Raw genomic sequence first — 12,182 nt, 5'->3', positions numbered from 1 at the left:
ATTTATTGTAGAGATGAGGTCTTGCCAAATTGCCCAGGCAGGTCTCGAACCTGTGGGCTCAGGCAATCCACTCACCTCAGCCTCCCAAAGGTGCGGGATTACAGACTGAGCCACCGAGCCCGGCTACATCTGAGAATTTTGAGGAAAAGAGTTGCTCTGGCCTGGATGTTTGTGTTTCCCGGAAATTCCTATGTTGAAACCTAATCCCCAGTGCAATAGTATTAAGAGGTGAGGCCCTTAGTGGATGATTAGGTCATGAGGGTGGAAACCTTACAAATGGAATTAGTGTCCTCATAAAAGAGGCCCAAGGAAGCTTGTTAACCCCTCCTCCATGTGAGAACTCAGTAATAGGGGCTATCTAGCTGGGCGCGGTGGCTCACGCTGATAATCCCAGCACTTCGGGAAGCCGAGGCGAGAGGATTGCCTGAGCCCAGGAGTTTGAGAGCAGCCTGGGCAACTTGGCAAGACCTTGTCTCTACAATGAATCAAAAAAATCAGCCGGGCGTGGTGGCACACACCTGTGGTTCCAGCTACTTGGAAGGCTGAGGCAGAAGGATCACCTGAGCCCAGCAGGTCGATGCTAGGGTGGTTGTGAGTATGCCACTGCACTCCAGCCTGGGGTTCAGAGTGAGACTCTGACTCAAAAAAAAAAAAAAGTAAAATAAAGGACCACCTATGAAATGGAGAGCAAGTCCTCATCACACTCCAAACCTGCTAGCACCTTGATCTTGGACTTTCCAGCTCCCAGAACCGTGCACAATACATTTCTGTTATTTATAAATGACCCAGTCTAAGGTATTTTTTTTTTTGAGTTGGAGTCTCACTCCTTCACCCAGGCTGGAGTGCAGTGGCATGCACGCTCATGGCCACCCCAGCGTCGACCTTCTGGGCTCCAGCAATCCTTCTGCCTTAGTCTTCCAGGTAGCCAGAACTATGGACGTGTGCTACCATGCCCGGCTATTTTTAATTTTATTGTAGAGATGAGGTCTTGCCAAGTTGCCCGGGCTGTTTTTGAACCCATGGGCTCAGGTAATCCACTTGCCTTGGCCTCCCAAAGTGCTGGGATTACAGGCTGAGCCTCTGAGCCTGACCTGGTATTTTGTTAAAGCAGCCCAAAAAGACTAAGACGGGGGTTGCCCGTTATCTTGGTAAAAACCTATTAGAAACAGGCCTTGATAGTGAGGAAGAGGGAAAGTACACAGAACACCTAAAAAAACAAAGAGGAGGGCAGGGAGAGGAAGGTACAGAAAGGAAAAATGGGGGCCTAGCAATGAGGCCTACTGTAGAACTCTGGTGAACCCAATCATGTCAGTGCTGGAAGGTAAAGGAGAAGAAAAGGCAAAGGAGGAAACCACCTTCCTCTGAGTCTGATCTGAAAGAGAGGATCTCCCATCCGACAGGCAGGAAGACAATTCTTGAGGGCCACAGAGATGATGAGCTTAAGGGGCCCGAGGGGAGCCAGGGGAAGATGTCCAGGGGCGGGCTGGAGGGGAGTGGGCCAGGGACATCCCATTTGGAGTCATCCGTGCCCAAGTAGAACCAGGAGCTGAGCCAGCAATGCAGTGACCAGGAGAGGGAGGAGTCTGGGAGAGAAGATTCTACCAAAGAGAGAAGACCAAACATTCCCAAGACAGGAAGCAGATAAGCATTGGAGAGTGTTGAATTTCACACTCACCACAGTGCCCAGGGTATCTAGAAGATAGAAAGTGGAGCTAAGTGTTGGAGTCAGATGAGCCTTGTAAAAAGCTAGGTGACAAAATGGAGGCAAAAGAGGGGCAGTAGCTGAGAAGGAGGAAGAACTGACCTGTTCAACCGCTCATGGAAAAGGTAGAGTGCAAAGGTGGAGAGTTCAAACGGGGAGAAGTGGAGAGTGTTTATCTAGCACAATATCAAAACCATTGCATTCACTGCACTTGTCTGCCATCCCACCCTCCTTCCTTTCCCTGCTTTAAGATACGGGGTGTTATTTCATGGACTTTTGAGCTTTATTAAAATGATGTTGGCTGGGCTCAGTGGCTCAGTCTGTAATTCCAGTACTTTGGGAGGCTGAGGCAAGTGGATTGCCTGAGCCCACGGGTTCCAGACCAGCCTGGGCAACTTGGTGAGACCTCGTCTCTACAATAAATCACAAAAAGTAGCCGGGCGTGGTGGTGTGCGTCTGTAGTTCCAGTTACTTGGAAGGCTGATGCAGAAGGATTGCCTAAGCCCAGGTCGAGGCTGCGGTGGCTGTGAGCAGGCCACTACACTCCAGCCTGGGTGACAAGAGTGAGACTCCAACTCAAAGGAAAAGAAAAGAAAAAAAAATGGTGTCATACTTTATGTGATCTATAGTCACTTGACGTTTTCACTCAACATTATACTCGTGTTCCCTGAATATTCATCCGTGCTCTCTCATTTTCACTGTTATACAGTAGCCCATTGTGAATATGTGCTATTTTTGTAGTCATTCTACTCTTAAGAGATCATTTGAAAGCCGGGTGTGGTGGCTCATGTCTGTCATCCCAGCACTCTGGGAGGCAGAGGCAAGAGGACTGCTTGAGGTCAGGAGTTTGAGACCAGACTGATCAACATGGTGAGACCTCGTCTGTACAATCAATCAAAAAATTAGCCCAGCATGGTGGCATGTGCCTGTAGTTCCAGCTATTTGGAAGAATCGTCTGAGCCCAGCAGGCCAAGGCTGAGGTGGCCTTGAGCTTGCCACTACACTCCAGCCTGGGTGACAGAGTGAGACTTGGACTCAAAAAAAAAAGAAGAAATAATTTTAGCTGGGCACGGTGGCTCATGCCTGTAATCCCAGCACTTTGGGAGACAGAGGATTACTTGAGCTCAGGGGTTCGAGACCAGCTAGAGCAACATGGTAAGACCTTGTCTCTACAATAAATCAAAAGATTAGCCAGGCATGGTGGCACGCACCTGTAGTTGTAGCTACTTGAAAGGCTGAGGCAAAAGGATTGGCTGAGCCCAGCAGGTCGAGGCTGCAGTGGCCGTGAGCGGGCCACTGTACTCCAGCCTGGGTGACAGAGTGAGACTCCAACTCAAAAAAGAAAAAGAGATTATTTGAATGATTTCCATTTCTTTTATTATTAGAACATTATTATGAAACTTTTTTTGCATGTGTTTCCTCGGGTGCACTTGGAAGATTTTCTTTAGGACAGTGACATTCAAAGTGTGATCCACAGACAAATAGTCCACAGACTGTCACTGGCCCAACAAGACAGATGTAGGAATTGAGAATATGCATTTTTAGAGACTCATAGCAACTTGGTATTGTTGTGACATCCAAACTGAATATTTTTCTAGGAATTTATTTTTATTGTATATTACTGAAGTGGCAATGCAGGACAGATTGAAAAATTATTTTTTAAAAGGGCTTTCATGATAGTTTGAGAATCACAACTCACTTTCCCATACTGATCTCCTTGATATACAAGGTCTGACAATTAAGATCACAAACTCATCCTAGAAAAAGTGCTACATACCTCGTTGCTGAATATCACTACGGTCACCTTTGAAGTTCTCCCCTTGGGAAGCTAGGCACTGACATCATTGCCTAGTCTACTCATCAGAGCAATTTTGGAACTCTTTTTCTGGAATGGCCATCATAGTTGTCTTTGTATTACCCTTGATGTCCTGAATATCATCAAAATGTCTTTCTTTCAATATTTCCTTTAGCTTCAGGTTTAAAAAAAAAGTCATTGGGGGCCAGATCGGGTGAGTAGGGAGAGTGATCCAGCACAGTTATTTGTTTACTGGTTAAAAACTCCCTCACAGACAGTACTGTGTGAGCTGGTGCATTGTCATGATGCGAGAGCTACTTTGGGACCATTTTTGTATACACATTTCTCATGCCAACATTTTCAGTTAAGATTTTCCTAACTGATCCTCTACCGACGTTTATTTGGTCTGCTTTGCTTCTCACAGTCAGCCAATGAGTTTGACATACAATGTGACAAATTTTTGCAATGTTTTCATCAGTTCTGCTCGTTACTGTCCTCCTAACCTCTCTTCATCAGTGATGCTTTCTCTCCCTCAGAAAAACATTTAATCCATTTATACACTGCCATTTTCTTTATGGGATTATCCCCATAAACTTGGACTAACATGTTCCTGATTTCACTTCCACTCCTGCCAAGTTTAACAAGAAATTTAATATTTGTTCATTGCTCTAATTCAAGTTCCAACATTCTTACAACAGCACACAATAACATGCAACAACAATAATGAACACCACTTAGCTGGATATCACCACACGTAGACATGAACACAACTATGAGACACTGATATACCAAGGTCATGAAACCTTAGCAAGTTGTTTGTACAGTGCTAGCAACATAAGCACATGGTGGCAAGTTCATGAACTTAATTGTCACACCTCATATATAGATCCATTTCTGTCATCTATGTACTTTTGTCTATTTTTTCTATGCTTTTCTTCTCCTTCCTCCCTCCCTCCCTCCCTTCACCGGGGTCTCACTCCATCCCGGACTGGAGTACAGTGGCACAATCACAGCTCACCACAGCCTCAACCTTCTGGGCTCAGGTGATCCTTCTACTTCAGCCTCCAAAGTAGCTGGAACAATGAGTACATGCCTTCATGTAGGCTACTTTTTTTTTTTTTTTTTAGTAGAGATGAGGTCTTGCTATGTTGCCCAGGCTAATCTCAAACTCCTGGGCTCAGGCAATCCTACTGCCTCTGCTGGGATTACAGGCATAAGCCATGGCACTCAGTCTTTTCTTGCCTTTTTAAAAAGTGGCACATTAGTTTTTTTATTGTTTTTTTTCTCCGACCTCGTTTTTCTTCCAATGGCTACCCGTGAGACTTGACTGTGGATATCAAACAAGTTCTAACATAAATCCATATTTGACCCTCCTCCAATAGTCCAAGAACCTTAGAACACCGATTTCAAACCCTCTAACATTATTTAATAACATTATTTCATAATCTAACATTATTTTCTCCAATTTTTACTTCTGTTTTAACCCCACAATTAAAACCTCATCATGGTTTAAGACATTATAAACACTTCAGACATTATAAACATCATTTTAGACACTGTAAACATTTTAGACATTATAAACATCATTTTAGACATGATAAACATTTTAGAAAATGTTTATATTTGCTTAATATTTACTGATCTCTTTGTTCCTATTACTTCTTGCTTTAGACCTCCCTTCAGATTTCATTTCTTTAATTCAGAAGTACATCTTTTAGAAGTTCAGTTAATGAAGGTCTATGGGTGGTAAACTCTATGTTAATGTTTTGGGGTCTGTTGTTATTGTTCTTCTGCTTTTCCTGAATCTTTTGCCCTCATTCTTGAAATATCACTTTTTTGGGCACACAATTATGGGTTTTAAAAAATGTGTTCCTTGGCACTTTGAAGAGAATATCCCATTGGATGCTGGCTCTCATTGTTGTTTGGAGAAGTGTGCTGTCAATCTAATTAATCATTGTTCTTTGGTATTTGTCTTTTCTCTCTGGCTGCTTTGTCTTTGGTACCCTACAGTTCACTATAATGTGTCTAGGTATAATTTTTGTTTTTTTCTGTATGGCATATAAGGTCTGACCAAACTCATCCTAGAAAAAGAGCTGCATACCTCATTGCTGAATATCACTACAGTTGCCTTTGAAGTATTCCCCTTGGGAAGCTACGCACCAATGCCAGCGCTAAGTCTACCCATCAAAACACTTTTGGAACTCTTTTTCTGGAATAGCCATCAGAGGCATCATTGTATTACACTTGAGGTCCTGAATGTCATCAAGTGTCTTTCTTTCACAATTTTCTTTATCTTTGGGTAAAGAAAAAAGTCATAGGGGGCCAGATCAGGTGAGTAGAGAGGGTGTTGCAAGCAGTTATTTGTACAGTGCTCAGTAGCAAGTTCTTGAACTTAATTATCAGACTTCAATGAAGACAGCTCTGATGGCCATTCCAGAAAAAGAGTTCCAAAACTGCTTTGATGGGTGAACTAGGCACTGGCGTCAGTGCATAGCTTCCCAAGGGGAGTACTTCGAAGGTGACTATAGTGATATTCAGCAGTGAGGTATGTAGCACTTTTTTTTTTTTTTTTTTTTTTTTTTCTTTAACCAGTGGTTTTTATTAAGGTTTGGGGGGGTACAGTTAAGGGAAGGTGAACAATGACGTTTCATTCAGGCACCCTGTAGATAAGAAGTGTTTTCCCATCCCCCGACAGATATTTGCTACTGTTAATCCCATCCCCCTCCCCCCCTGCACTTTTTAAAGGATGATTTGTGAACCTAATTGTGGGACCTCATTTATTGTCTTTTATGTATCTGTGAATGAATGGAGGTAGTTCTAAAAATTCTCAGCCATTCTCCTCAAATATCACTTTTCTCTTATCATCTCTATTTCCTTCGAGATTCCAAAGAGACCTAAATTAGGCTTTCTCCTTTTATCTTGCCCAGTTTATCCCATCTTTCATATTTCTAAATCTTTGTCACACTGTGGTATTCTAGCTAATTTTCTTCAGCACAGTCTTTCAATGCTTCAATTCTCTCCTCAGTTGTGTGCAATCTGCTGTCTAACCCATTCACTGAGTTTGAAATTACAACAATTATATATTGAAAAAGTTATATACTGAGTTCCTTCAAGTTTGATCTGATTCTTTTTAAATTCTGCCTGATCATTTTTGACATCTCTTAATGGTTGCTCATTCTTGTGATTCTATCTTTTATTTATATATACATTCCACTTATTTTATAGTCAATGTCTGATCATTTTAAAATCTTATGTCCTTGAACTTCTAAATCTTGCTAGTCTCTGACTGAAATGCTGATATGTGACTTACTTGTAGGGAACATCCTCCTGTGAATTTTCTTGCTTCTCACAGCTCCAGCTGTAAGTTCAATTTACTACCTTTTGGGAGTGGGACAGGTGGTGGCAAAGGAGAGATTTCTCTTATTTCCTATGAGTCTAGAATTTCATTAAAAAGACAATTTTTCTCAAGAATCTAGTTTGGTAGTGGGTGGGCCTTTGGGAACACCTAATCCACCATACTCCTGAAAGCTGACACTAACTTATCATTATTTTTTTTTGTTGGAGTCTCACTCCGTTGCCCAGGCTGGAGTGCAGTGGCACACTCATGGCTACCTCAGCATTGACCCACTGGGCTCAGGCAATCCTTCCACTCAGCTTTCCAAGTAGCCATAAATATAGGCACGCACTACCACGCCCAGCTAATCTTTTGATTTATTGTAGATATGAGGTCTCACCAAGTTGCCCAAGCTGGTCTCGAACCCATGGGCTCAGTCAATCTTCTCACCTTGGCCTCCCAAAGTGGTGGGATTACAGGCTTGAGCCACCATATCCAGCCAACACTAACTTTTTAACCCTGGGTCTCAGGTAAAATGTCAAAGGAATGGTGGGAATAGGAGAAAGTTGCCATGACCTGTTTCTCAGAGGTCTTGGGAAAGAAAGTCATCGAAATTTAGGCAGAGCCTTAGAGAAGTCACCTTATGTATCTATAAGGTACAAATAAAACCCTACTGGGTCACAGGAGCCAATTATGTGCATCTCTTCCCAACTCTGTATTCAGTGACAACATGTTAGTAGTGTGAAGTTGGCCAATGCTATAAGTTATTTAAAACTCTGTTTTGGAGACCTGGTTGTTAGACATTTATCAGCATACCACTTAGGCAAACCCTCCACGGGATGACCCCACCCAGCAATAACCCACTAACACCAACAGTCTATTGCAAATGCTCAGCTTAATTCAGCGTGGATAGTGACTTGTCCCTGATAAGTGCACTCATGCTGGCCTTCCTCCCCTGCTACAGTATCACTGAACTTGGAAGTGTTCCTCCCTAACCCCGGTTCCCTTTCCACCCACTTCAGAGACCTTTCCCACTCCCTATACCAGCCCTTTGTCCCTCACTGACTCAAAGCCACAACTGATGCCATCGACTTTGCACAAGTGGATATCTTGTCTGAGCCATCTTTCCAAGCTGTCTAAATGACTTGCTTTACAATTAATCTCATCCTGTCTTGTGACATCTTTTCTATTATTGCTCTGAATTCCTAGTTGAACTATTTATTTTTATTTAACTTGGTATAAACTTAACTAAGAGACGTGCATTTTTACCACATATGTGAATAGTGGGGCAGAGACTGCTTTTTCAGACAAAGTTCAAGTCTGGATATCTGTACCCAGGCTTGTTTTCTTTTGAGTGAGAGTCTCACTCTGTTGCCCAGGCGGGAGTATAGTGGCATGCTGCTCACGGCCACCACAGCCTTGACCTGTTGGACTCTGGCGATCCTTCTGCCTCAGCCTTCCAAGTAGTTGGAGCTACAGGCGTGTGCCACCATGCCCAGCTAAATTTTTTATTTATTGTAGAGACGAGGTCTCACCATGTTGACCAGGCTGGTCTCAAACTCCTGAGCTTAGGCAATCCTCTTGCCTCAGTCTCCCAAAGTGCTGGGATTATAGGTGTGAGCCACCACCCCTGGCTGCGATAAGAAGTTTTCAGTCAGAAGTGTTAGCTCTCAGATGAGAGGGAGACCACATGCTCCCTCTACCTCCAAGACCACTCCAACTCCTAAAGCAGAGACATAGATGGTAGTTCTCAATTTTCCCTCCTGCAGGACTGCTTTTCATGTCACCCAACCTCCAGCCCAATCCTCATAAGGGGGCTTCTTGGGTACAGAACAGGCAGAGCCTGGGTCAAATGTGAGAGAAACAAGGGAAAGAGAAAGTAGCCAGGGCCCCACTGGTACTGGGCACCCTCATGCATGAATAAAGGTCACACATTGGAGAGGCGAGTGGGTAGATCTGGCAGATGACTTTCTTTTTCCTTTTCAGGAAATCCAAAGCTTCTTCAGAAAAGGTTGACTTTATCTGAATGCAAGAGTGTGAGGTAACTTTAAATCTTCACAATAATAAACTCACTAAAAGCAGGAGGTTGGTTCAGCTCTGGGGTTTCATTCTTCAAAGGTCTCCAGCCCTGCCTGGCCCCACTTCCCTACTGGGTGCTCAAAACCTGTACCTGGACCCTCACCCAGACTCCCAGTAAGACATTTCCTTCCCTACTCATGGGTTGCTAGGGAATAACTCAAGATACCATTTTTCAGCCCAGTAGCCACAGCCCCAGACATGGATGTGTTCCTGGGATTTCTCTACCTTTGATGCCAAATTCTTAGCTGGGAGAGAACAGGCCTAAAACTCACCAACAAATTCCGGTGTCCCAAAGATGTTCTTAAATTCAACGCCATCTTCTATTTCGTGAGCCAGGCCAAAGTCAATCAGCTTGATGTGTGGAATGGGAATATTCTTGTCTAACAACATGATGTTTTCTGGCTGGACAACAAAAAGACAAAAAAAAAAAAAGGAAGGAAGAACATGAAAGATGGCAATTAAAGCCTCGTTTTGTTTTTTTCCTTTGAGGGTTTGGGGTGGAGTTTGGTGTTCTTTTTTAGGAGACCAAAACAGCATAAACTCTTGCTTTCGTGTCCTCGGTCTTCTGTGAACTCAAAAACAGGTGCAGTGTGGAGGGTAAGGCCTAGGTTTTACTAAACTGAAGAACTGAAGACTTATTGTTTTCGTTGCTTTTTTTTGAGTCGGAGTCTCACTTTGTCGCCCAGGCTGGAGTGCAGTGGCACACTCACGGCTACTGCAGCCCCAAAATGCTGGGCTCAGGTGATCCTTCCGCCTCAGCACTCCGAGCAGCTGAAACTACAGGTATGTGTTACCATGCCCGGCTTATTTTTTTTTATTGTAGAGACAAGATTTTATTGAGTTGCCCAGGCTAGTCTCGAACCCCTGGGCTCAGGCAATCCTCTTACCTCTGCCTCCCAAAGTGCTGGGATTACAGAATTGAGTCACCACACCTGGCTTTGTTTTTGTTTTAAATATATTTTATTTTAAAGATGTAGGGTACAATTCAGGATTAGGTATAAAAGTGGGCATTGAACAGGCAAAGTTTGGGCCTCCCTTTGGTTCCCACTTTACCTGGTTTGAGATCAGATACCCTTATTAATGTTGTGTTTCCACTGACACCAACCCTGTCAGTATCCCACTACTGTCAATCCCTTTCTTACAGTATTATGACAAATGTTCAGGGTCCACTTATGAGTAAGAACATGTGGTACTCTGTTCTTTGTTTCTGTGATAGATCACTGAGTATCCATCATATGATACGAAGTCCATATGTTTGTCCTTCTTTATGGCTGTGTAATATTCCATTGTGTATATGTACCACATTTTAAAAATCCAGCCCAGTTTCAATGAGCAGCACAGTCAGTTCCGTTTTTGCTATTGTGAATAATGCTGCAATAAACATGTATGTGCAGGTATCTTTTTTGTAGAATACTTTGAGTTCCTCCAGGTATATTCCCGGTAGGGGGATTGCTGGGTCATATGGAAGGTTGATTTTTTTTTTTTGAGTTGGAGCCTCACTCCGTCGCCCAGGCTGGAGTGCAGTGTCATACTCACGGTTTCCCTAGCTTCGACCTGCTAAGGCTCCGGCAACCCTTCCACCTCAACCTTCCAAGTAGCCAGAACTATAGGCATGCACAACCATGCCCAGTTAATTTTTTAATTTATTGTAGAGACAAGGTCTTGCCAAGTTGCCCAGGCTGGTCTCGAACCCACAAGTTCAGGCAATCCACTCGCCTTTGCCTCCCAAAGTGCTGGGATTACAGGCTGAGCCACTGAGCCCAGTTGGAAGGTCGATTTCTAAGAACTGAAGACTTTGGCTTTGATCTCCCTTCTGTCTCTTAATGGAAGATCCCTTAATGCAGTGACACTGTTTCCTGATCTGTCAAACAGAGTCAGTGAGATACTTGCAGCATTTCCTGTAAACAAAGCCACCACCTCCGTGTGAGTGTGATGAGGACAGGGATACCACAAGTCAGCCCCTGTTTACACTTGGCTCATTGACCTCCGTCTTCCTGACCACCTCTTTCCCTGGCCAGCCAGCTTCCTGTTGACAACCTCCCCTCCTCTAGACTAACGGCGTGGCCCACATTTCTCTATGTGCTTAACTAATTTGGGGCTTCAGCAGGACACAAGAAAAAATGCACCCGATTTTCAGGGAAAATACCAGCTGCTCAGGCTATTTCCAGACCAGCAAACAGCTGCCAGGTCTGACACAACAACATGGGCTGGTGGCGGGGGAAGGGAACCCCTCCCACACTCCACAAGCCTGGTCCTCACACAGCGTGGCCTCTTAGTGATGCCAGCAGAGGATTCTGCGCCTTCCCTTCTCACTCTCACCCAGCCACTCAGACTACACAGTGGGTGTGCAGGTCCCTCTGCTTTACCCTCATTGTCCCACAGTTGCCCTGGATGCCATTCAAAATGAAATGTCCTGAAAACGCATTTACACAAATGTTTGTACACAAACGTTCATAGCAGCATTATTCACAATAGCCCTAATAGAAGCACCTAAATGCCCATCAACCGGGGAATGGATGAGCAAGATATGATATACCCAGGACACATATAGTATTCATACATGAATACCATTCCCTCAGAAAAAGGAATGAAGTCAAAGAAAAACGCTAGGCCGGGCGCAGTGGCTTGTGCCTGTAATCCCAGCACTTTGAGAGGCAGAGGCAAAGGGATTGCCCAAGACCAGGGGTTCAAGACCAGCCTGGGCAACTTGGTGAGACCTTGTCTGTACAATGAATCAAAAAATTAGCCAGGTGTGGTGGTGTATGCCTGCAGTTCCAGCAACTTGGAAGACTGAGGTAAAAGGATCACCTAAGCCAAGCAGGTCGAAGCTGTGGTAGCCATGAGCCTGCCACTGCACTCCAGCCTGGGCAACAGAGTGAGACTCTGATTAAAAAAACAAACAAACAAAAAAAAAGCTAAACAGGAATAAAGTACTGACCCTGCTACAATGTGGATGAACCTTGAAAACATGATGCTAGGCCGGGTTCAGTGGCTCAGCCTGCAATCCCAGCACCTTGGGAGGCTGAGGCAAGTGGATTGCCTGAGCCCGCGGGTTCAAGACCAGCCTGGGCAACTTGACAAAGACTTCGTCTCTACAATAAATAAATAAAAATTAGCTCCCCCACCACCTACCACTGGGGAGAGGAGAACCTATTCAGTAAATGGTGCTGGGAAAACTGGCTGACCACAAGCAGAAGATTGAAACAGGACCCCTATCTAACCCCATGCACAAAGGTTAACTCCAAATGGATCAGAGACCTAAATGTAAAACC

At 44.2% G+C, this 12,182-nt stretch overlaps 1 protein-coding gene across 2 annotated transcripts in view; it reads right to left on the bottom strand.

Annotated features, from left to right (window-relative positions):
* The window catches only part of DAPK2 (death associated protein kinase 2), a 136,280-nt gene that overhangs the window by 25,806 nt on the left and 98,292 nt on the right, over positions 1-12,182 (bottom strand). For both annotated transcript variants that reach the window (XM_008060716.1, XM_008060715.1), the window contains exon 4: positions 9,183-9,312. In XM_008060716.1, the coding sequence (XP_008058907.1) occupies positions 9,183-9,312 (130 nt within the window). The remainder of the gene's footprint in view (positions 1-9,182; positions 9,313-12,182) is intronic.

This window comes from Carlito syrichta, unplaced genomic scaffold, assembly GCF_000164805.1.
Source record: "Carlito syrichta isolate Samal-C Ts95f unplaced genomic scaffold, Tarsius_syrichta-2.0.1 Scaffold304708, whole genome shotgun sequence".
In the NCBI taxonomy this organism is placed as follows: domain Eukaryota; kingdom Metazoa; phylum Chordata; class Mammalia; order Primates; family Tarsiidae; genus Carlito; species Carlito syrichta.
The sequence above is the reverse complement of the archived record's forward strand: the minus strand, read 5'-3'. Positions and strand labels throughout refer to the sequence as shown.